The following is a 26,734-nucleotide window of genomic DNA, read 5'->3' on the forward strand; positions in this document are numbered from 1 at the left end:
ATGAATGCTAATACGTTTACTGACTGACACAAAGCTTTTTCATCCGTTGCTCCACGCACTCTGTCTTCCTAATTGTCCTATCTGTTCTTCTCTTGCAGGCGCTGGCAGTCATTTCCTGGAACCGCAAGCTGTGTTTTGACCGTCTACCTTGATGACTGTGAAATCCGCATTTCCAGAAAATGCTGCGAGGCTCATCTGTCTGGCGGAGTGGTGGCCTGTCACCTGAAAGCAGCTAAAAAAGAAAAACAGAGCCTTGAGCAGCTGACATTCCTATCTGCAGCGAGAGGTGCAGACAGGCTTCCCTGTTCTCGTCTGACATAAATATTCAGCGAAACACAATGTGCGTCGCGCCAAGGAACACTCCCTTTTTTACAGTCACAACGCATACTGATATTTTTGCCTCACAGCACCTGAGACTATGTGATGGGAGTAAAGTAAATTACACCTGCAGGAATGAGTAATAATAATCCCAATCTTCAATCAAGACTCGGACGATGCTCAGTGTCAAACATTCCCTACTAATGAACGAAGGACGTCGGGGAACCAACTTAAATTCTCTGGACACTGCAGTCCAGTTTAATGATGGAATCTGAAGAGAGCATGACAGGACTGTCCACAGCTGCACTGGTGGCCATCGCCTGCAACACGTTCGTCGCCATCCTCCTGCTCCTCCTCTGTCTGATCCTCTACCGAGCCTGCATGGTCCCCTCCAGCCCGGAGAGGCTGCCGGTGCTGGCAGCTCCGAGTGGAGGAGAAACCCAGCAGACGAACGAGCACAAGTACCTGTTGACCTCGTGACTGCAGAAGGATGAGTCAAATGTAGCAACGAGCGACGGGCTCCTCCACGGGAGAGGGACCGACTGCCAACAATAATCAGGCTCGCCCCTTCATAGTTTTTAAAGTCGGCTGCCGATCTGATGGCACAAATGGCTTTGCCTCAAAAAGACGGCAAGGATAAATGGCGTCGGGCACACGGAACTACATTTAAGCAGACGCCAATTGTCGGATCTCGCTCTTGGTTTGACAAAGCGCATGGAGGGATGCAGACACACGCGCAGCATGATGAAAAAGGACCTCACGGATGGATTCAGGTTGCACAGAGACCGAAGAGAAAGAGAGAATGGAGCGTTCAGTACACAAAGAGCGGTTGCTCTTGTTGGAGGTTTCTAAATATATCCTCTTATTTCATACTCTCTCCTGAAAAAAAAAAAGAGAAAAAAAAACAGAGAGTCTATTGCTCAGAACGGGGACTTGAGCCTGTGTGGAGTGTGTGTGTCACTGTCACTCATAAATACCAGCGATCTGTGAGGCATAACGCCTTGCTGAGAGTGTTATATAAGGACGAGAGAGGCTTAGTTGAGATTTGTGTCCTCTTCAACACGGCCGCTCAGTATGACATCTGACATCTGCTTGTGTCCGTCCACGATGGCCCACTCACTTTGGACCGAATCACAGGACGCTTTGCATACAGAGGGATTTTGCCGTATGGAATTCTACAGGTCACCTTTCCCCTCAAATTAGTAAAGTATTTAACCTGTATCACTGGTGACTCAACAGGGCATGTTGTAGAGTCACAATATTTTATGATGTGTATTTAAAACGTCATGATGCATTCAAGGCTTTAGGCTGACAGATAGGAAGCACAATGAATTAATTTAAATTTTTTGTGTTTAAAAAAGAAGTTCCTAACTTGATGCAGAAAGCAAAGTTGGATGATTTAATATTCCACAGCTCTAACAAGATGTGTTGTGTTCAAACTCGTATACCTTTTCCCTTCTCTCAGAGCCCTCAGAACACGCTTGTCAAACGTGTGCTCCTAAACCGTGAAAAATATTCTCACAGGCGACGACATTTTTGGTTCTCTTGTCTACGCTGAGTGACTCTACCCAGGTGGGGCAGTTTGGCGTCATGACAATGACAACACCTTGCTGCGCTCTCCTCCTTCCTTCCATGTTTATTGTCAGAACTGCAAAACAACCTTAAAGATGCACATTGCCACCGACTGTTTTCAGAGTGTGCAGATGCTGCGCTTGCTAAGGCAGTGAAAGCACTGTGGCTTGGTATCATCGTCTCCATTCAACAGCTGTAATTTCATCATCAGCTGATAACGGTAAATATAAGTTTTGCAGTATCGGGCCAAAGATTTTTCCCTACACAGCACCAGTTTACATCCCCATCGGCTAATTTTTCTAGGGACAAAAACCTAGGCCATCAGGATAATTCAAAAAAAGTGCTGCAATCACAAAAATATTCTATGGGACAAGCGATGGCTTGAGAGACCGAGAACAGAGACCGAGAACATTAAGACAAACTGTTGAAAATGAATGCCAGGATCGATGAACAAGGGAAACCCATAGAAAAAGACACATAAACACCTATTCAATGCAGTCAGTGCAGCACTGAGCCTAAGAAAAAATTCCCTAAGGGGACAATAAAATATATTGTCTTGTATTGTATTTCTTCACGGGCAATATTACAGTTGTGTCCTTTGCCATGCCCCTAACCAGCCACCAAACCCTGAACCCATAAATGCTGCAACAGCAATCTGCAAAAATACAACACAAACAAATGTGAGAAACAGCAGAACAAACAGTTATTTGACCAACCCTGCAGTATGCTCCCCATTACCGCAGTAATGAACTAACTGTCGCAGCTGCATTCTCATTACCGCCCCGCGGCCACAATCATTTGTTACGCATTGTCTGTAAAAATGAGGTGATTGAGCGGCCCTCTCTCGCTAAACCTTGCGGAGATGAAGCAATGAATCACACTTAAGGCAGAGACCGCTGCATGTGTTTTTTTTCGCAGGAAGATGAGAAGAGAGAGAAAGGCAGAGAGCCTGGGACACCGAGGCAGCGTCTGAGTCCAGCTGAGCATCAGAGCACTGGGTGGTACTTCTCTGAAGGACAAGATCATTAAGACAGGGAGGGGCGGAGAGAAAGGAAAAGTAAGGATGGACACCGCTACGAGTTAAATCAAAGTTCTCCCCGTACACGGGATATTAACAGGCTCCTGTCTCATCCCTGGACGGGTGCCCAGGACGGCATGTGCCAGCCAAGATAAGTCATCTGGACGTGGTCCATAAATGTTCAATCTATTACGCTAATTTATCTCCCCGTTCACCGCAGAACCTCTCCCCTTCACTTTTCAGCTTAATCAACTTGTACAATACGTACAGAAAGGGTTGGATAAATCCCTGCAGAAGAGGTCACTTGAGTCAACGGAGTTCTAATGTTGCCTGTTTAATATGTATAAAGTACTGCAGTATTAAAACATGCATTATTGATTAAAAGTGAATAATTTATTAACAGCTTAAGAGGGATCTGAAGACAACATTTGTAATAAACATATACAAACGGTTTTCTTGTTATGTCGATGTCGTTTGCTGGTGCACGCAGTGAGCAAAAAAGTTTTTTCTTTTTTTCTTTTCCTGAATGAGAATCAAGGATTGTACCATGTTGGTGCGTTGGGGAGAGAAGCCACAGTGGCCGCCCTAAACTGTGCTTTGCTCGGGTTCCCTCAGCAGGCTGAGGAGCTTCTCCATCTTGGCTACTTCCACCTCTGGACCCTTGGGCAGCTCCTGTCCCTTCTTGGCCTATACACGCGCACGCACACACACACACACACACACACACACACACACACACACACACACACACACACACACACACACACACACACAAAGACGGAGAAAAAAGACTTAGACAGAAGAAGAATCAGACAGAAATTCAAAGAGACGTAGGGTCAATAGTTACAAAGTGGTTATAATACTAAATTATATAATAACTTCTTTCCACCCTGTTGTTGGATGTCCTTTGAAGACATGTAGCTGCTGCCTGTGGGTGCCACTGCAAAGGGCAAATTCAAAGATATCTTTCAAAGTTTGTGGTGTGTTGTAATTACTACTGGCACATTAAGTACTCCTGTGAGTAGAAAAGCACAGACACTTCAGAGCCACATATGGCTGAATGTTTGTCTTGTCTTGCTGCAGGAGCTCGTTACCTCTGTTAAAGGATATTTAACAGGCCTATCGTTTTCCAGGCTCATTTACCATTGCCACAGGTTTTCCTCAACTGAACTGGACTTTGATTAAAGGAGCTTGATAGAATCTTATAATTCAACAAAGCTTCACGTGATTTTTACAGAGGGTTTCAAGTGCTTAATGAGACGAAGAAATATTTACCCGTTAATACATTTAGTTTCAGCCCTTCAACCCACAGATTTTAACCATTTTAATCAGGAATTAACAATTTGGGGAATTTAAGTGGCAACATATTTAAAAGTTTGAATCACTGTAATAATGCAACTGTTAACATAAGGGGACTATAAGTTATTGAATATGCTAGATATGCTGATGGACTTTCAATTTCAGGTACAAATAGGTCATATGTATTTCTATGTGTAGTGCGTTTGATGAGAGGCCTGTTACTAATAAAAACAAGCATGATTGAAGTTTATCGGATTCTCAGGTTTAAGAAAAAGGTAGAGTGTCATGCAAAAGCCTAAATCAATCTGAGATTGCGTGAAATTCAGATAGCACCGTAGAAAAAACAAACAATTCTATTTATTTGAATATAATTGACTGTTCTGCTCTCATAAACATTCAACGAACTGACTCAAGAATGGAAAATGGAAGCAGTCTACAATTTACTTGTGCTTATAATACAGACCGCCGGAGAAATGTGTCGAAACGCTTCCTGTGTTGTCTTCGATTGTCACGCCAAGAAAAACACAGGTGTGACTTCTAACTTTAAAGAATGCTGTTACATTCAAGAGCAGTATGTTCACACTGGACACATGTCAACAAAAAGGATAAATACACCAGTTTGAGTGTGGTGTTAAAGGAGTCATCACCTGGTTTTTTACATATCCAGTCCCTCTTGGATCGCTTTGGATCAATTCTTAAAACTTATTAGAAAAAAATAAATAAAAAAAAAATCAAACATAGAGCTTGTTCTGACACTTTTTCATACCGCGACTTTCTCACACGAGATTATGCGCGAGGTTTTGACCGGTCCGGATGTGCATTGTATTAATATGTAATGAGGCGTGCGTTGATTGGCCGCAGGAAGGACAGAGCTGGAATGGGGGGCGAGCCTGCATGCACATAGACTCCAAAACATAGACAGCCCCCTGTCATGGCGCACACACTAAATGACGATGATTTTGTTCTGAAGGGAAAGGCAGAAATAAAGTGTCTCAGCAGTTTACTACCCAATCAAAATTGCTGAAATTGTAAACACTGCTTTGTCTGAATGAGGGATTTATCCTTTTTTCCGGGTTGTATGTGCCCCCTTACAAAAAAGCCGGCCCCAACCTGGCCCCCCTATTAAAACTGGTCTAGAAACGCCACTGGGTCACGATGTATGGCGTGAAAATGACAGAGAAATAGGCAGATTCGGCGTGCTCACTCAAAGTCTGGCTGAGGACGGCTGTGAGCTGATGCTTATGCAAGTAGCCTCCTGTGGTAACGTCACCAGGAGCTTTAGGAATGCGCACTATTGTGCGCTATCCCTGTTCGGAAAAAGAGCCAAAGCGAAAAAAATGAACCACTTTCAAACTCCAGCTTTTCAGGCAAGTTTCAACAGAGGTCCAACACCAATATGCATGATTTAACGAGAGAAATTGCGATTTCCGGGTGATGACTCCTTTAATGGATATGGTCATCATGTAATGCAACAAACAATGGAATACACAGCTAAAAAGTACATGGTGGTTGCTGCAATTTCTCTGGTACTAATATACACAAAGTGCAAAATTAGCACATAATGTACATTATGTTTTTTTCTTTTTATTGTACTCGTATGAAAACAATGAAGGAATGAGGGGTGGGTCTTGCTGACTCCTCCTTTGAGACTTGGAACATTTATATCTATATTTTGGTGTAGCTATTTTGAACTGTGAAATGGATACAGCGAGCGGGGCTGATCCAGACAGACAGCTGCGTTCCCTAAACATATGAGCATCAAAACTCTATGCAACATAATATCTCTGTCATGATGAATGGCCTGATAAAGCACATGCGAAAAAAGGCTGACTGGACACACAGTGGTGCTGAAAAATTAATCTTCTTAATACAATAAACATTCCTTATCTCTCAACATGTGTTCTCATATATTTCTAATTCCATTTTTCCTCACTGGTTTGCTGAAAGCAGCAGTAAACTCCCACTCTTGTTCTGCATACAGACACCTGCGTTGTATACTCCCCAGAATTTTGTTATTGGCACTCAGCATTAATACAAAAGCAAATGTCTTTATATATGTAATATTCTGGGATTAATAGACAATAACAAAATATTACATAAGGCTGCTTTTGTAACGCAACGGCCACTTGTGATTTGCGGGCAACACGGAATGAGGGCAGTGGAAAGAGAACATATGAGATGAACACATAGATGCTGCACACACAGCTGAACAGAACAGTGTGTTGAGCTGAACACAGACAGGGTTCATTTAATGTTAGTGGTTATCCAGAGATGATGAGCATTTGGAGTGTTACGTGCACTTTCAGACCAGATTCAACTAGCAACACAGACCCTACACGATATCATCACATACCCACAGGCCCGTACATTTCTGTGAGTACAGCATAACAGCACGCACACCTGACGTTACCTCATTAGTGTCTGTGGCCCTCGGGCTTACGGCTGGGAACTAACTGCTCACTTCAGCAAAATAAAGGCCCTTTTAGAACACCCTTTGGAAGGTAAATCCTAAATCAAATTTCTTTTATCTTTTTCTGATAATTAAAAAGTATTTAAGGGGAACACCACAGGAAGCGAGAGGTCAAGCGAACTGAACTAGTTTAGTGAGAGTCAACGAGCCAAGGAGTTCTCTCATGAGCTTTACCCAACGCTCTTCAAATAAGTGAGTACAGCACACCTCTATTGTTACAGTGCGCTGTGCCGCTGTGCCAGTGCTTTGGGTATATTCATGAGCCACCATGCCCATTGTAGTCTTCTTGGAGGGTTGCTGTGCCAATTTTCTAAGACATATTATTGAAAATATTTGCAGTGGGTCTTTGCGCCTGATGCTTATTTGCCACACTGGGTTTCCAAAATGCTCTGAGCGCTGTCAGTGGTGCTGAACTGTGCAATTATTTCCCAATTGTACACTTTAGGGCTACAGTCTGAGGTCGCTAATGAGGTAGCACTGAATGTGCGTGTACGTTTTGTTTTGCTGCACCCATCTAAACTGTATTTATGCGTGCGGTTGAAGGAAAACTATTGACTTGTGTAGCACCCAGATGTGGCAACGTATAATGCACAAAAACATGTCCTGAGAATAAACACGTATTAGTCGAGTTGTTAGCATGTCTTCTAGTTTACATGTATCAATTATTGTGAGGAACACAAAGGAGGCTGGAGAGGCTGCAGAGCTGACTGTAAATGGGCCCTGATTAAAGTGTTGTGACTCAGTGCGCCATTTGGTTTCCTCCTGTGTTTAGTAGGACCGCTGTGATTACTCCGCAGCTCATTAACTATTGTCATGAGTGGCAACAGAGCCTTCAGTGACTCATCAATTGTGAAAGGAGCTAAAGTCGGATACAACTAACATACTGCATTATTTTAGCCTTGCTTGAAGATTTTGGTCCCCATTTTGTCTTAACATTAACTGGCAGTTTGACAGTATGAGTGACAGGATGTTTACATAGAAACCGACAGGGTACCCGTGAGACCAGGGTGGTCACAGTTATGCGATTTTCAGCAAAAGTTCCGATACATAATTCAAATTCTGCTTCTCCTTTGAGTTATCTTTTGTAACAAGCTTATTCAATTACAAACAACACTGCTTCTCTGCGGCTAATTGCTAACTGGCCTAAATGAGCAAGGGAGAAAGAAATACAGGGCGATTAGTGATGCTGATAATGAGCTACTGGGGTGGGGTGGGGGGCTGTTTCTGGCCTCCATTCAATTGTAATTTGGTGAAATTAGCTTGAGGTCAGCACTCTGCGAAGAATGAATCATCTAATCTGCTTTCATTGATGTGGAACAAGTGGCAGTCGTAAATAATGCAAAAGGCTGTACATGTATCCAGACTGTTTACGGATAAGATGGTATATAAGGTGAAAGAACACAACAGGCCATTCAAGTGCAATGATAGCACTGCAGAACACACATTTGCTTGGTGCTGAAAGTGCTGTTGTGGAAGAGGTCCATTCGTATGTGACATTACAGCCTGATTATAAAGACAAAGCAGCAAGAGCAGAAACATTAAATGGTGAAGCTGCATTTGTAAAGGCAGCTTCTTTATCTTCTTGTCACCAGGCTCAACATGGGCATTAGCTTTGGACTAAATTAACTGAAACAAATTTAATGTAGTTGAACGTTGCCCTCTAGCAACTTGATAAGACTCTTACCTTAGGTTTCTTGCGGAGGTTAGGGGAGAGCTTGAGGCTGGTGACATATCCTCGGTCATCCCCCACTATGATGATCGGGTGGATGGGATTAAACTCAATGTGAGTCAGCTTGGTCTTCTTTTTGCCCACCGCTAGCTGCTGGCAGATGGCCTCATATTTGTTGATGTCGAGGTCAAAAACGTGAACCTGAAAAGGGTGAGTGATTTAAAAAGATTGAATGTTTTGTTTATGATGTGTTGTACAGCTCTGACTCTGTAATGGAACTGACAATTCACAACTCTGCTGAGGTTTTAAAGGTCCAATAATGTGGAAAGTGAGATTTTGCTTAATTGTAAAGCAGGCATAGATGCTATATCATTACCATGAAAGCGTCAAAACAGAAGTGCACACAGCTTTTGCTTCAAATATGCAGTAAGGACTTCTGTAAAGTTGTGATGTCACAACTGCACAATCCCCTCCCTCAGCCACGCCCCCAGCACAGCCATGGTTGCAAAACACAGACAATGCTGATTCTGAAACACAGTGGGTGGTGCATGCTCAGGCTTGTGAGAGCTGACCAGTCAGAGCAGACTGGGCTCTCTTGGAGGGGGGCCTTAAAGAGACAGGCCCTGAAATAGAGTGATGTTTTTTGAACATTGAAGCATGTAAACACTATAGTACACACCCAAAATAAAAGTTTTAACCTGAAAATGACCATAAATAGAAAAACTGATCCATCTTTTTGACCAACATACTTGCAGGATGTACATTTGAAGAGCGTGAGTAAGTAAAGACAATATCCATTGTCTTTTCATATCTCATGGTTGTGTCTTCTTTAATGTGAGCGGGAGAATAGTGGAGCACAAGCCTCTGCAGGGATGCAAGCCGGGCCATCTGCTGCAAGGAAGCGCATTCCCAGTATTTCAATGAGTGTGCACTTCTGTCCCTCTGTGCGAGAACGTGTGTGGTTGCGTGTGTTTGGCAGCCCCAATACAAAATCATGGACATCTTCATCCAGAGGGAACCAGATCACAGATATTCTTCTGTCAGCCTAAGTGCATTTGGACAATCTGTCGACAACAAATGAGCCCACTTCAAAGCACAGCCCACTCCTTTTACCAGAGATGACTGTGATCAGGTCGCCAGGGTTCACACTGTCTGTGTGTACCATCACCACACAAAGCATCGCAGTCATCACTTGCGACGAATCATCATATTCTACCAGGGTATGACTTTCTGTGACCTCCATCACGACAGGCATTACCTGTAGTGTTTTCGCTTTTGATATATAAGCACTAATGTAACATGAGTCATGACTGATTGCAGTACACACTGACAATTTGTAATTCATGCATGAACTTGAGCACGGAGACATATTACTGTGTTAAAATGATTGCCTATGATTTATCAAACTTCAAATGTATTACGTATTTTAATCAAATTTATTTATGTATATTTAACTGGAAATAGATAACTAAGACATGTTTTGCTTTCACTTGTCATTCTGGATTAAAAACTGATTGCAGTGTAATGGCTGTAGAAATTGACACCATCCACCTCCACAGATTGGTGCAACCAAATCAGGAAGCTGCACTGTTTTCCCTTGTCGCAACCCCCAAGTACCAGTGGAACAACTGCAATAACTGTGGAAACTCAACACTGCTCAAGATAAAGAACCCTGCTCAGGCGAAAAAGGTGAAGAAAGAGAGTTAACTAATGGGCATTCACTCAATGGAGAGCGCTCCGGTGTTGTTTCGAGGTCGGTCCCCCGGTGGATATGTGCTCCCTCTTGCCGGTCATCAACTCCGTAAGCGGACGGACGGACGCTCATCGCCGTCAACCGGGGGACGGACGGACGGACGCTCCTCACTGTCACGCGCGGAGTATAGCGGTGCTGACCTAGCGGTATAGCGGCGCAGCGCCGCTGTTCCACCGTCTGGGGAGAACCCTGCAGTCTATTAGCTAACTCTTTGTGTCAGGGGAATGCTAAGGGGCATGAATTTGAAAAGTTGCCTGTTAATGTTTTAAATAAGTTAAACTAGTCAGTTTTTATTGCTTCCGGTTCATGTCGTTAACGTTTCAGATGTAATAATCTAGCACTAGCTGATGCAGTTATACTACCTGCGATATGTGGCATCCATGTGCAGAAGGTTAAGGGAGCTGCGCGTGGGCAAATATGGATTTGGAGACAAGTCACGGGGGGATAAGCCTGGACTCATTATTTCATCCTGACACTTTATTTCTTCAACAGTCGGCTCAGATGGAGAGGCAAGGACAGAGAGAACCAAGAGATATTTGTTTGCAGTGGCACAGCTCAGTGTCATTCTTACACCTCAGCCGGCCAGGCAAGTCATTATCCTTATGAAAACGCGCACACATGCACGTACGCGTGTGCACACACACACACACACACACACACACACACACACACACACACACACACACACACACACACACACACACACACACACACACACACACGAACACACGTGAGCAATTGTGTCTATGACATTTTGCAGTCTGGCAGCAGCAGCAGCAGGCCAGGTTGTCATCAACAGTAAATACACGTCATGCAGCGCACAACTCATGCTGAGTCACTGAAGCTCTATCAGACACTTGTCAACAGAAAATGACAAATGTACTGCGAAGAATCTGTTATCCTGTGGGAAGATTATGGCGATTAATATCATGTACTGCGATAGAACCAGTGAATTCTGACAATATTCTGCCATTCTTCAATACAACCAAATGCCAAGGAGAGTGAAGCCTGGCCTTGGACTCAAGATAGTACGGTTTTTCAACGGACCCCGTCAATTCTGCACACAATTCTGACAGTCACCTACCTTAAATTTTGACAGAATAGAAAATTCTAGTATACCTATATATGATGACTAGCTCCCGTCAACAAAATCTAAGCTATTTTTGCCTCAGCGCCTCCTTTAAAACCTTACTGGGATGATGGTTCAATTTTGAGATCTGCAGACTGACAAAAAAAATGGACCAGGCACACTGACCTCGATCGACTTCAATTTAATATTCTTGTTGCTCCTGCCGCTTAGAAAGGAGAGGATTTAGTGCTTGTAAAATGTATGCCAACTGATGAGATTTTAATGAGTTTTTTAATAGCTTCTGAAAACTGCTTTTGATCCAGTTTGAGAGAATAAATTACCATCGTTTACAGAAAGGACTGAGACTTGATATGCTTTCTAACAAAGTCATTTAATTAAATGTTTTATTTCTGCAGATGATGTTTACAGTTGAACAAACCGCTGGTTCTATTCTGGGTTTAAACATCAGCGGTAAACATTGTAGGTTATTTATCTGCAATTTACGGTAAAAGAGACATTTGGTTTGTGAATTTCTGACGTCTGACTGATATGCTTGGTTGTGACATAATTTACATAACCTTGGATATGCTACAGTACTTATTGTGCCTGTGGTGACTGAATCCTGGCGTCGGAGAAGACGGGACACACTTGCACACACTATCACATAAGGTGTCTTTCAAATTGCTCAGCTCTCATTTCCTCTTTGTCACTCTCACTGGAATTCACTTGGCACACTGGACAGGAAATGTGTCAGACACAACACATTGGACTTTGGAGCGATGGCACAGACTGGTGCGAAGACAAACAGATGGGGACAGCTTGCAGCCATATTAAGAAAATATGTGGCGATAAGCAACAAGGCATCCACTGAAATTACTTCTGGCTGGAATCAATAACCACTGGCAGGGCAGGAAGCCACCTTTGTGATGAGAAACTGTGTTTGATCAAACTCTATTGCCCAAGGTTCCAGTGCACTAATCTGGGGATGGATCAATAGCAAGGGTTAAGTCAGCTGGGTTTGTAACTATGTTATAAGGATCATAATGAAGAGGATTGCAGGTGGTAGATGGCACAGCTGTTTGTGATTATTATCTTAGGCACACGGCAGATGTGAGGTGGAGGTAATCCTAGACAAAGCATCCTCGAGTATATGAAGTCACATAGGTATGAGACTAGTGGTATAGTTGGTTTATATAGCTTAGGAAAAAAAACGTTTAAGTTAATTATGTACACCTCGCTTAAACTAATGCAGTTTGATACAACAGCCCTGTAATAAATCCTACCATCATGAATGTTATATGGTTCAGTATTTGTTGAGAATGTCTCTGAGAGGTGTTGATTCAGCTGGATTGGCATTTTGGAGGCTGTACTTTGTTGCGTTATTGACTTGTGTTGAATTATATCCTCTGTGTTCTTTCTACTATTTTTCCCAACCCATTTATCTTAATTATATTGCCCAGCTCTACATTCTGTATCAGATGTAGTCAGCGCAAAATCTGCTTTCCTCAACTATAAATATAAAACACTTGAATGTACAATCAATAATGTGAGATTCTTAATTACACCAAGCATAAACCATGCACTGTAGATTGATCCGGAGTCTCTTAAAGACCAAAACAAGCAAAAAAAAACAAAAACATGATGAAGTTCACTTCAAGCTGTGGATTGCAAAATGTACACTTACTGTTCCATCTGTTGTGACAGCTGCAAATACAGTGGAGGAGTATGGAGACCAGGCAACGTCACCAACAGCTGCATTCAGGTCAAAGGTGAACATCGGAGTGCTGGAAAAACGCACATACAGCCAAGGTCAGACAGGAAATCTGCATTTTTCATTATATTGCATAAAACGCTATGTGCCTCTGCGATAGAGTCATCCAGAGTGAAAAGGAACCGCTACTCATCAGCTTAAGTTGGTGCTCTCTACAGAGTCTGGAGTCAGAGAAATTACTTCAGTATAACTATCATATTCTGCATTGTACATAAAAAACCAGCAGATTTTGTATCTATAGTCAAGGTACATCTGCGGTTTCCTCTGACAAGTTTCAAGCAGTAGAAAACCATCTTTAGACTGTCATCCAAGGTAATCAGTTACAATCTGTCCAGTCACTGATGCCTCATCAAAGCCTGGCAGAGGAAATGGGTGAAGATGAAACACAAGCCACCTGCACACTACTTCGATTGTTTACGTGGACTGGAGGCACAACGGGGAATGAAAAAGAGCTGAAACCAGGCACAAAAAGGTAATCCTCAAAAAAAAGAACAAAAATGACACAAAAATTTAGGACGATTTATGGGGACCTATTTGCAAAAATCAGAATGCAATATTCACAATTATGTTTCATTAGTGTACAGTGACCTGATACTAAGAATTTTCTTTGGTCCTCTTTCATGGAGTCAACTATGTTACACAGCCATGTGTCCACAATAGCCTGCAACAGACAAAACACTGCCTCTAGAGAGGCCCTTGTGTGTTTTTTACTTTTTTAGTGGCCATTATAGGAGTGGTGAAACAAGAGGTATTCAGTTGGTTGCAATGTGTAACCTGACCACTATAAGCCACTAAATCCAACACACACGTACATGAAAGCAATTTGCACTTGCACTCTCTGAGTAATAGTAAAGTGTTTGACTAACTAAGGGAGGAACTAATCAACACCCGAGGCCTTCTGGGCACATTCTGCAAGTGAATTAGAGCTCACAAGGTGGTAGAAGATGTTTACTACCAGCAAGCTCCAAAAAACTAATTAAAAAGTAATAATGTTGGAATGTGTTATCAAGAATGCATTAAAGAGATGTTGAGTATTTACTCTGCAAAACTGACCCTCACAATTTGCATGAACCTTAGTTAACAAATCAAAATGCACAATCATCCACACTTAACACTCCTCTCATTTTTTTGCAACGGCCTGACTTACTGATTTTGTGCAAGATGTTCCCTAGATGACAGACAAACAAATGTGCTGCCATGATGCTGTGCCTGTTTGATAGATAACATAGATTGATGCAGGCATAGAATATATCAGAAATTAGGTGCCAAAGGCAAATAAATCTGGCCCAGAGTCTTTAAGAGGGGGCTTTTTACAGCAGACTGACACTGCAAATACTGTAAATTTGAGAGTCTGAGCTATTAGGATTTATAAATTATGTCCAAGTTTATCACCAGGCTGAGGCGCAAATTTATAAAGCTAACTGACTGATTAATAGACTTGATGCAAGTCTTGACTTTAAAGCTACAAACCCTTCAGTTAATTCAGAAATGGCTAACATCATCCGATAGTTTTACAGAATATACTAGCCTCAGCTTAAAGTTTTTCAGTGTAAAGCTTTCACACACTTCTGAACAGTGTGACAAAGTGAAAAGTTGCTCGATCCAGTCATCAGCCTCTCCCCGAGACAATATGTCTTGTAATGGATCACTTTTGAAAACCCTGTCTCCCATAATGGGGGGATGATTACTATCATTATTCAGTCAAGCTGCCTGTGCTGACAAGAAGTGGGAGGCACTCCATGTTAGTCAAATCATTCCGGGTTCATGATGAGAATCAGACGGTAATAAATAATAAAGACAAACTGTAACACTAATGAAATATTACAGGAGTAATGATTATCTAGTCCCCTCTTCACTGAATGTACACATTTGATCACAGAACACAAATGATGTTACTACCTATGAAAATATAAATACAGTACATAATTGCAGTTGCTATTCTGTAGCTAAACAGAAATGCATTTATCTTTCATTTCCTTCAAACTCGAGAAAGGAGTGATGATATCAACACTAAAATATTAACTACACTTAACCATCAGCTGAATAAACCAATTTTGCAATCACAATTTTCCTATGTATTTGTCTTTACATTCATTATCCTTTTAATCCCATGGTCAGTTACATATGCACTGGAGTTCTTGTCACCTATTTACTCCCACTGCCTTCCAAGTGTCAACTCTAACACATGGAGTCATAAGCTCCTTTTCACTCAGCACTGAAGAGCTTCACAGGGAGACTGTGGCACTGAGTATTTCAAGCATTTCCCTAGAGATGTCACCCTCCTCTTCAGATGCACTCAAGCCAACCAGGAGGAGTCACTAGTGCAGCAACAAGCGAACAGTCCCGCAACAGCTTCACACCAGCCAACACTGCCAGTTGTGTTTGATGGGATGCCAGCAATGTCGAAGGTGGTACCCTAGTTGCTGTGACAGTAGGCAAGTGCTGACAATCAATAAAAATAATATCCCCATTACATCTAAATGCTACAATAGTTTCCCGACACGTACCAAAATAGTTAAATTAGGTCTACAACCTAATGTTAGTGAAAAAGTTGTTGCATCTTGAATGTATGCACTTTGCCTAACAACATGACAAAAGAAAATGTACTTATAGGTTTTAAGCTACAGGGTTTTTTCTGTTGTGAACTGCCATTGAGTTTTTTTCTGTAGACAAAATGGAATTAGAATTTTGATAGCTGTGATGCAATATACAGTACAGTGTCTAGAGTATTGTCATTATCTACAGTAGCTTCAAGTCGTCTTACTTGATGGTATGGTCCCAGATCTTGACGGTCCAGTCAGAACTGCAAGAGATGAAGACCTTCGGGTGGAAGTGGTTCCACTTAACAGCATCCACTGCCATGCTGTGGGCAACATAGGTCTCCAGAAACTGGCTTGAGTAGGTCTTGGAGCACTGGGGAGTAAAAGCAAAGTCTTGACTTGGACCAAAATGATGATCTCTAAACGCAGGATTTTCTCCAAAAGGTGCAATATGTAAGATATTTCAGTTAAAGCCATTAAACAAAAATGTAAATTCAATGACAAAAATCTGAAGTAACAATTTAGAAATTATGACATCTATGTAATGCTTTGCAGAGATATCTACTGCCGTTAGCATCATAACCAGCTAGCCCTGTTCTGTCCCAGTCTATAGCTCCTGTGCTAGCAGTGGAAACAAAAACACTTCCTTGGTGCCCAAAGCTCCAAGTGTATACCCCTAGTTCCAGCGGTTACTTTAGCGACTTAGTGTCCCCTAATTGTTTTGAGTATGACAGGTGGCCAATTCTTCCAAGGCAAATTTCTCTTAAGCAAACTTTTCACTAGAGGGCTTTAAAAACATCTCAAAAAGATTTCTAAAATATTAAGTGATAATTCAGCAGTCCAGGAGGTACACATTAAAGTGCCAATGGCAACAGCATTCCTGCTCAGCTAAATCAAATCTTGACTGTAATCCAAACTGTTATTGTTGTTGGTGAGTAGGTCTGGTTAGTAAGACTGCTGTGTCAAAATCAAACTAAAAACTAGCCCGAACTAAACTCACTATGACTTGACTTAATGTCTCTCTTGCACCTCAGAAGACATTCTTTTTTTTGTGTGTATATTTGTAAACACATTTTTTCATGCAAGTCTTAGCAGAACAAAAAATACAATATTTTCTTGAGAGTGCTTTATGTATCTGGGCACATTTCATTTTGCATTGGCAGCTGAAAGGGTCTTGTTGCGACATTGCTGATTACAGAGAGGCTAGAAGTCTAATATGTGCGACAGTTTCGGACCCAAAAAGAGTATTCTAATCCTCTGTAAATCAATGTTGAATAACCCTGTACATTTCCACTTTGTTTGCAATCGACAGAAGAGGCTTAAAAGTACCACCATAGCAGCAGAGTTAGATTTAAGTACTAAATTAACTGGACAAGCCAGGATAAAACAGCATGGCTTGTGGGGACAGCTGTTGCACTTCTAAGCACTGACAGTTTGATTGTTGCCCCTGCAGCTGAGTGAAAGATTCTTAATCTGTCCTCTCCTGGGGTTTCTGTGCTGCTAAACCTTGAGGTGACAGACAGAACGTATTTCACCTCACAGACTGGGTGGGTGTCTGCCTGCATGTCCGCAAGGAGGGTGATGTGTGTCCCTATACACCCAGCATTCATCTAAGACACAACCATCATAGGAAGCAGATTCAGTCTGCTGCTTCATTTGCGATCTCAATCGTGTTGCAAGGTAAAAAGCCAAAAAGATGCAATCAGCCGTGTTTCAGTAGTGTCTCCTCACGATCAACTCCAATGAGTAAGCTAATCAGGGATAAGCAAAGAGGTGCATTTCACAGTGAGGAATTGGAAGGTAGCAAACATGATTCTTGTCTGAAGTGAAGGGAAACTGTGACAGTGGTTTCACTGACAACACAACAAGACAAGTGAATCTAATGAGCATCTTGAATTGACTACTGAATTGATGCACCATATCAAAAAGTGCTTTTTCTCCATCTAGTGTCCTCTTTCGAATTAAATGGAACTAAATGGCTTGACTCGGCTTGTGTTGCTAAAAGCACCAAAATAAATAAATAAATAACTTTGAAAAAGTGAACAGCCATGTTTCTTTTCAGAAATCATGGCCTGGTTACTTGATTAAATCCACAGACTTGCAGTTTCATTTAGGAGCTATTGTCTTTCTGTATCACTGCACATTAGGAGGTGTGCATCTGGTCATGGAGGCTAGCTAACTAAGCTAACTAAGCTAGCTAACATTGCAGCTCATCCGAGGAGTACGCTATTAATTAGGGCTACCCAAATTTTCATTGTCATCGCAATATGAACATGTGCGATAAACACATCGCAAAAGACTGCCTGACGGGCGATGAATAAGAAAAATCATTTTGTTTACATGCGCAATGCATGCACCTTGAGCATGCCAACATCAGACAGAGCCCTGGATACAAGGGCCAATTACATGACGCCCCAGCTAGCCATTAGTTACCCTGACAAAATTAATTGGTATCAGTTTTGTGGTGATTGTCAGGTTATGATGGCTGAGGGAGGAGAGAAAAGCCATGAAAATGTGGTCGACGAAGACCTTGTGGTGAAAAGAAACAACACTTCTGCTATATGGACTTATTTTGGATTCAGGAGAGACGACGTGTTACAAACGAAGGTACTGTTAGAGGAAACACAACCAACCACTTGCGATACAACCATAAAGACCTACACAAACAATTCAAACCTAACGTTAGCATCATTAACTGTATAGTTAATAATATGCAAACTTCAATATTTGTTTATTTATGGCAAGTTATATTGACATTGCAATACTGAACAGTGTTATCGCACATCGCAGTTTTTCCTCATATCGTGCAGGCCTACTATTAATGTTAACATCCTGAAGAAGAACGAGGGCGAGCCTCTTATTCATGACTAGATGCATGCATGCTTACTTCTGAGCGGTAATGCAGTGTAGTTTGGCAGAAAAAGTTGATAAATGAAACTGTTCACAACAAGGTCTGTTGATTACCTTGACAAACTGGGTCATGATTTCTGGAAAATGACATTTCTGTTTAAGATTTCAAATGCATTTTTTGGCACTTTGAGCACCACAAGCTGAGTGCCATCTCATTCGAGGCATACATCTCTACGGCCAACATCTCCACAATGCGACAGCTCACACTAGAACAATCTAGATAGATAGCACTACAGCTAAAAGAGAAAAATATGTTTTTTAAAATTGTTTTTGGATGACAGTGAAGTTCTTAAGCACTGGAGTTCAGACTGTATTGGGACAATACCGGCTTGTGGTTTAAATCAGTTGAGATGTTGAGAATATTAAAAAGATAACATAAAGCAGCCTTGTCCTTTAACTTTACAATATCGTTGTCTCCTTAATCTCAACTCTCATCATCTCACTACCAAGCGCTACATTCTCTTTATGTTCACATAAGAAAGTCTTCCCTGAGGCAGTGGGTTTAATATTATAAACATATGCCGATTTAAATAAAGTGGGCATTTGTCAGTGAGCTGCACTTTTATTAAATCAATAGAATAACGGCTGGAAACTACAAATAAATGAGATGTTCATGAGTGTCTTCCTGCCTACGGTAACAAGAACATGAGGAGAAAAAGTGGGAGGCCAACCAAAAACTACCAGCTGTCTGATGTGGACAGAGAGAGCCTCTGCTTAAGAAGACTCATTAAACCCTTAACGTCAAGCCTGAAGGGCTCCCAATAGGCCAAACAGACACACACAAGTGCACACACACAAATCTACAACCGCACACATACACCAGCAAACACATGCACATACTATTAATGGAAGCTCTCTCGCTTCTGTACCCTTCAGAGTGCAAGCCCAGCAGGATATCTGAGTGCAGCACAAACAAAATGAGCTTACATTTTTCAGGGAGACAGTGTAAATCCCCAAGATGGTCCTAATGTCATTTAGAGGTGGTACAGAAAGAAAACACAATAATGGGATGGGGCTTCGCTGAACAGCAGCAGCAGAATTTTTGTGACAATTTTTTTCTTAAGCTGACGAACTTTGGAAAACCAGACATATCTGTGAAAAGCCTATGGTATCTGTGAGTCGTGAAAGCTTGTTAGTTTTGCCAGTTAGTGGTTTCTAGTTACTCTAACGTTCAGTCATCAAAAGTAAAGAAGTCAGGAGTTTGATATGAGAAGATGATAAGAAGAAGGGACTTTGAAAATGGACATTGAAGTGGATGCAGGAGCAACTTGTTCAGCACCGCCTGCAACAGGGATGTGGGGAATTAATTAAGAGAAAGGTACGACAGCTATTGAGTCAGCAACACAGCCACTAATAGATACTCCCTTGCTTTTGAGATGGAAGTAGCTGCGCAAGGGAGGAGAGACCCAGCTTGCAGCCTACCCTTTTAAGTATGCCTATATTTGGATTAAACTGTGCGTCGAGAGCTCTTTTGTTTTGCGCAAATGAAACATCCATTGTGTGTGTGCATTACGGCCATTCAGGCACTAAGTCCGAAACGAGTAAATCTAGCCGACCCAGGTATGCTGGTATTGGGGTTGGACAACACAACCATTCACATGAAGTTACAGAGCCAACAGCTGTATTGTAGCCTAAGCAGATACAATGTTTATATTAAAGCCGGGTCAAGCCGCAGCGTATCTGCTCTAGGATTTAAAGGCAGCTTAAAGGTACATTATGTCAGATCTAGGAAATGGTGTCGTCTGTCAGAGGGCCCAGTAGACTTATGATGTCACAGCTTGCTACCCACTGCCGGGCCTAATGATGGGTAAAAAATAATCATAATTCAACATAATCGCTGGGCTTTTGGCACATTTCACTGTGTATTGAATATGTTTACATTTCCAGACTTGCTTTCTCTGTCTGACTTTTTCCTAGCTCCGTTGTCAGTGCTCATTCATATGCCCGATGGGAAGCAACACTGTTGTGATGCATAGCTGAAATCAAGTACTGCATTTGATTTCACACTGGCTCAGTTTTGAACTGATTCCTATAGCATTGCCAAGCAGGACAAGTCAACAGAGAATATGGAATACCGAATTCCATCAAAAATGTATACAGTATATCGGCACTGAGGATACAAGCTATGAATGAGGACGACAGCAAGTGAGGATACCTTTGTTCATTTGCCTAAAAAAATATATTCACGTGATAGTATAGTGGACTGACAACATTAATACACGGTGTATGTACATAGTATGAAACTGGGACACATCTGGCTCATTATAGGATTACAAGTGTGAAGTCCACCTAAATGATATTATACCAATTGCTGCCTGTGTGTTTAAAGACCAATCTAAAAATTGATATAATAATGCTAATTATACACTATTTGCACTGAATGAAAGGGTCCGCTAAAGATTGTAAACGAGGTGAATAATACAGTGCCTTATTTACATAACCCAATAAAATACATTTAATAGGGTTATTTCTTAATCAGTTACACATACAATATATATATATATATGTATATATATATATATATATATATATATATATATATACACATAAACATATATATATATATATATATACACATATACATATATATATACACATATACATATATATATATATACACATATACATATATATATATATACACATATACATATATATATATATACACATATATATATATATATATATATATATATACATATACATATATATATACATATATATATATATTTTTTTTTATTATACTATTTTCAATCCTAAATTGGGAAATTATTTTTTCCACTCACATTACACACAGGTGCGCGCACACACACACACACACGCAATGTGGAGGAGATGAGCGAAGGGGCTGCCACACATGCCACGGCGCCCAACGAGCAGTGTTAGGGGTCGGTGCCTTGCTCAAGGGCACCTCTCCAATGAATGTATTACTCATGCCAGTGTGCAATAGCTTGATGTTATTGTATCACAAGTTATGCTGTGATTCGCTTCCCCGCCGGACATTTGGCTGCCTAAGTGCTGCTTAATTAATGTAACTGTAAAACTAGTGTAGTGGAATCATTGATACATACCTTGTGTATTTTCCCCTCCTCTGTGCCAACTAAGAAGAGATAGTCGATCTGTTTATGGAAGTCAAACGATGTTCCACTGGCTGTGGAAAGCAGGGATTGAACACATTAATTAGACACACACTGTTATGGACACTGACCTGATGTACTGGACTGAGGCAAATCTGATCTGATATCAGATGATATTCAAAGTGATAGGAGTTTAAAAATTAAAAACATACAGTACATTTTCATATACATGTGCACAATGGCATGCAGTGGAATGAAGCCCTTACCGATGCTGGGCTGCTGTGCATCCTCTGGCCCCTCAGAGACAGCACCATTCACTGACAGTCTGATAATGTCTGTAAAGACCAGCTCATTCTACAAGCAGGCAAACACAGTGATGAAGTCATAGATGCTACTAGATAAAAGACATGTAAATGAAAACAACCAAATAAATTGAAGATAATAAATGCACATGTGAAGAAACACACTAACAAACTTATCCAGAGGGAAAAAAAAGAGCAACTAATTAGTGTCTTCCAAGTTGCATCATATTTTCTTTTTGCTGAGAGAACATGAAAAGAGGAAAAACTGCCTCTAATTAGACCACATAAGAGTTACAGAGAAATAAATCGATGTAAATAAATAGTATTCTTTAGCTAACCTTGACGAGTGTCCAGGACACAACTCGGCCATCAGATGACACAGAATAGAAATTGTGGTTACTGTCCAAGTCATCGTTCTGCCAGCACACCTGAATGAAAAAAATACATTCATGTGACATTTCCTTTATTGTCGTATACATTTAATTCTCTGTTGGGTTAGGTGAGTAGCATAACTGGTGTTAAAGTTTATTAGCCCACTTCTATTCCTAATAAACTGATTTGGGATGGCTCCCATTGCAGAAGCCAGAAGAGCTTCCATGTAAATTAAGACAAAGTAACAGTGGAAGGATGTAGTGACAGGAACTAGAGGGCCTGAACTCCCACCACCTCTACCACTGTCCCCTACTCTCACCTGCCAGACGGGGTCAGTGTGCTTGCCAGTCTTGGCTGTGCTCTTATACACAGGCTCCAGTCCCTCCTCCTGCAAGTTGTAGACAGCCACACAGCCGTCATAGAAGCCGACCGCTACCAGGTAGGAATGCTGCTCATGTATGTCAAGGCACAAGACGCCAGAGGGGGTGGGGTAGGTGTACTCTGGGAAGGCAGACTTCTTCAGTGAGTAGAAGACAAGCATGCCACGCCCCTGTTTACTGAAGTCATCTGACAGGGAGGGAGAGAGAGAGAGAGAGAGAGGAGAGTGGACGATCAGGTCAAATACCATATATGCTTTATAGACAGCAGCAATTAAAAATTGGCTTAAATTGGATTAACATACAAATTTATGGATCCTCATTGTTATCAGGAGTACTTACAGGATCCCATTCCAACAGCAAATAGGTCCTGATATTTCTTATTCCTGTAGAGGTGAGGTGCATCAATCAGTCATTCCCAAAATAAACATTGAAAAACAAACACAGATAGTTGAAGCAAACAGTTGAAGATAGTATTTTTAAAACACTTGATAGAATGACAGTTGCATAGTTTTCCCCGGAATAAAAATATAATTTGAAAGGAATATCAGCAGACTTGATAATGAAACCTACCAGCAGAGGGCAGTGACAGATAGTCTTTTGGCTTTGTCATAATGGAACTTCCACAAAGGGAGAAGGGTGCCCTCCTTGTCCCTGAACTCATCAGACCCATCCTCAAAGTATTTGAAATCTTAAGAAGCATGAAAGGAGGGCAAGAAAGAGAGAGAGAAAAGAAGAGAAGAGAAGAGAAAAGAAGAGAAGAGAAGAGAGGAGAAGAGAAGAGAAGGGAAGAGAAAGTGTTGCAACTTTGACATCAAATGGGATTGTGGTTTATTATTGTGTCACTTAACATGTTACGGGAGCATACCTTGTGCTACGTCATCAAATGTATTCTGATTGACCATTCGTTCTAGGATCGTTGACTTCTTCGACAACTTGCCCATTTTGCTCATGTCATCCATCTATGACAAACATTGTTACAGACATAACAGAGAACTAGGAATGAGACAATATGAACATTTCATGTCAGAATTCTCCTGTCCAACAAAAATGTGATTGACGATATGACTAAACAAACTGGAATCACTTTAATAAATAAATTGTAACCGCAGCTCTCGGTCATTCTTTAGTTTGAATCTGTAGTATTTATAACCATCAAATTTAACTTTTTGGGAGGGATACAATGTGCAAGCTATGCCTTTAGCCATGATGACAGGTTTTGGCAATTCAATATAAATCAGAAACAATGATGTAGGACTGTATGGGCTAGACAGCTTTTCAAATCAACCATTTTGGATGGGTATTCAAGGTTATCTCGATTCACAATTATCCCCATAATGAAAATTCACCACAATTAACTTATTGTGAGCGTTTTATCATCCAATCCCTAATAACAACACGAGTATGATGATCAAGTATCACCATGTGTGCTGGGTAGCCGTATTGTTAACTTTAAAGATACTATGATTTAACAGCCATTAATAATGTATGTAGAGCAATGAATGTGTGGTTTGTATGGCAACAAGATTAATATGAGCTGTAACTGTGCTAAGATCACAGTAAATACATAGAAACATGTTGTATCTAGGCGGGATAGTTCAAGTCTCAATTTACCTGAGCCTCCGTCAGCATTGTCTTCTTCTTGCTTTTGTCACTATCTTTCTTTGATGGTGCGGCTTTCTGCTTCTCTTTATTCTTTTCTTGCTTCTGCAGCTCCTCCACGTACGCATCATAGATCTCCCACTGCAAAGAGAATTGAGTTATTCCAGTCAGCCCATGTGGGCATATATATTCACCGATGCTCAACTGTGTGAAAATAAGCCTTCCTTAAACATCTCTTTTAAACACATCAGGTAATCCAGTACCTGACTAGCGGTGGCAGAGAAGACGTTGCGTGGGGGAGGTTCAGTCTGGCAGCTTCTTTCCTACAGGAAAATAAACTCTTGAGGCTATGCATATTTTATTACACAAACAGCAATACTGTGTTTTTCATACCCTCCAATATTAAAACTTTGCCTATTTCTGAATGTAATTAACTCAGCTACTATGTCAGCTGTGATAACTACAGTTGTGTTGACAGGTGAAAGACTGGTTATCTTTCTTCCTACCCTTAGTGGGTTATTGAGAGTCTGGGAGGCCCTCTCACTGAAGTTGAACTGGTTAGTAATTTTTGGCTCCTTCTTGTCAGTTTTGGAGGCAGCACTGTCTGGTCTGTCCTCTTCTCCAGCTTCCTCCACTTCCCCTCCATCCTCTACAGGAGTTGCCTGTGGAAAACCAACAAGGGGAAGTGTTAACTTATTGACCTTGTGAGGACACAGGATCCTGTTCAGAATGGAATATACTGTCCATCACAAAGTATTGCTCTGATTTTAGTTCAACATATAAAATGTCATATAAAACATATTTTTACTGGGGTTTCTGGTTTCTCCTCATCAGGCTCTGCTCCAGCGTCGACTGTTGCAGTCTCTGAACACATGAGAAATATTACATCATGATTTGACTGTGTAGAAAATGAACTTGAATCTTGAATATGATGGTACATGTTGCAAGTGACACCCTGTGGCAACAAGTATGCACTACACCAGCAAACACTTCATGTAACAACAACACAATATGGAACACTATGAGCTTGTATGTATAGACACATAATATTACTGCAGTGTGTTTTAGTACCCTCAGAGAGACCCTCCTTTGCCCTCAGTCTACGAGCTTCATCGGAGTCTTGATGCAGGAGGCTGCCCTCCAACACAAAGTGAACAGCCATCTGATCCACGACACTTGTAGACTTGAAGGAACGTTCCTGGGAAACACAAAAAGCTATGATGTGAGGAACAGCGAGCAGAGAAACATATTTTGTTTAAAGTTATTAGTAAATTGCAAATGTATGTTAATCAACTAGCTACATGGTCTCAAACACATTTGACACAAAAAGGCACAAAAACATTGGCTTGGAATAGCGTATCCTCATCCTTTAAAAGTGAATACATATAAGGCAGGAAAGAATCTCTGCCTTTTTCATGAAAAAAATTTTCAGTACAAGGCGACTTCAGCACTGCACTGATGCCTGCATCTACAGTGAGTCATGTGAATGTATAAGCCTTGATATAACTTTACCTTGAAGCTGTAGCGCACAATATTTTGGGGGGCATGTGGGTTGTTTGCAGTCAGGATCCTGGTGATTTCCTCTTTCAGCTCCTAATGGCAACATTATAGATAAAGCAGAGATCATAACAGTACAGGTAAAGGCCTGTATAATTTTGCAGAGGTATTATTTGCAAAAACAATGACCAAAAGGAGGATAATGAACTTTTCTAGTTGGTAAAGAAGAATTATGCAACAGCAGCACAGTCTGAGCCAATTCCCTCGACAAGCCCATATGGATGTCTCAAACTTGAGCAATGAAGATCTGCCATCTGCTTACAGTTTCAGTGAGCTCCAGTTGATCTTGAGGCTTAATAAGTGCTTTCCCATGAGTCCAGTCATCCCATCCATCTCCCCCATCGACACCCTCTTCCTCATCCTGCAACGTTACATACAAAGAGAGATTTATATCTTGGTTCAATTAAAAAAAGTACATCAATTTGTAAAAGCACATGTGATTCTCTTAGCCCTTCCTACTGGAGCCAGGTGCCAAAATTCCGAACCGTGTCCCTGAATTTTTTAATTTCAAATAGGTTTGTGAGTTGGAGGTGCACCCACCTTTTTCTTGTTTGCAGCTTTGGTTGGCTTCGCACCAGGTGCCTTCTGAACAACCGAGCCCTGTGTGAAAACGATTGACAACCAACTTAATGGTAAATCCTGACATTAGCATGATGGAAACACTGCCAGTGAACTCAACGTCAACTGGTAGCTATTGTTTTTACTAAATGCAGTTGTTGTAGCTAGCCTTATGACTTTGCTAACGTAAGCCCGGTTAACGTTTAGGCTAACCTAGCTAAATTATGTTGACCCTTTACCTTTCTCCCAATTGCTGCAACGTTATTGTTAGGCGGTGGCATTGTGAAAATAGTTTGCCAACAATTTCGGTATTTAGTCCTGTCAAAAACAGCACAGCAACATTAAGTGACAAATAAACTTTTGAATCGTCAAACGCATAGAGGACTCGCTCCTCAGCAGCTGCCTGCTGCTGTATATGGGTTGCCAAGACAACCAGCCGTCTCTGTCGGTCACTGAAGAGAGCAAAGATCATAATCAAGTCAAGATAGTTCCCAACACAC

At 41.3% G+C, this 26,734-nt stretch overlaps 1 protein-coding gene across 1 annotated transcript; it reads right to left on the reverse strand.

Moving 5' to 3' along the window:
* Window positions 1–2,812: 2,812 nt before the first annotated feature.
* Window positions 2,813–26,672, reverse strand: dnai1.2 (dynein, axonemal, intermediate chain 1, paralog 2). Its single transcript, XM_030421063.1, has 20 exons — window positions 26,474–26,672; window positions 26,217–26,276; window positions 25,939–26,037; window positions 25,632–25,712; window positions 25,191–25,317; window positions 24,928–24,983; window positions 24,626–24,781; window positions 24,383–24,442; window positions 24,132–24,260; window positions 23,386–23,479; window positions 23,091–23,208; window positions 22,860–22,903; window positions 22,460–22,707; window positions 22,107–22,196; window positions 21,733–21,820; window positions 21,461–21,540; window positions 15,704–15,852; window positions 12,853–12,952; window positions 8,362–8,547; window positions 2,813–3,595 (listed from the first exon to the last, which is right to left on the reverse strand). Exons 1-20 carry the CDS (start codon window positions 26,513–26,515, stop codon window positions 3,494–3,496), a joined length of 2,109 nt encoding a protein of 702 aa, XP_030276923.1. The 5' UTR covers window positions 26,516–26,672; the 3' UTR covers window positions 2,813–3,493.
* Between the last annotated feature and the right edge of the window lie 62 nt (window positions 26,673–26,734).

The sequence above is a fragment of the Sparus aurata genome, chromosome 6 (assembly GCF_900880675.1).
Source record: "Sparus aurata chromosome 6, fSpaAur1.1, whole genome shotgun sequence".
Lineage (NCBI taxonomy): Eukaryota > Metazoa > Chordata > Actinopteri > Spariformes > Sparidae > Sparus > Sparus aurata.

Excerpts from the sequence above, each read along its gene's own strand:
- dnai1.2 (XM_030421063.1), bottom strand. The coding sequence starts at position 26,515 with ATGCCACCGCCTAACAATAACGTTGCAGCAATTGGGAGAAAG. Across the intron at positions 25,318-25,631 it reads TTGTGCGCTACAGCTTCAAG|GAACGTTCCTTCAAGTCTAC; the intron begins GTAAAGTTATAT and ends TGTGTTTCCCAG. Across the intron at positions 21,541-21,732 it reads TGCACAGCAGCCCAGCATCG|CCAGTGGAACATCGTTTGAC; the intron begins GTAAGGGCTTCA and ends TGCTTTCCACAG.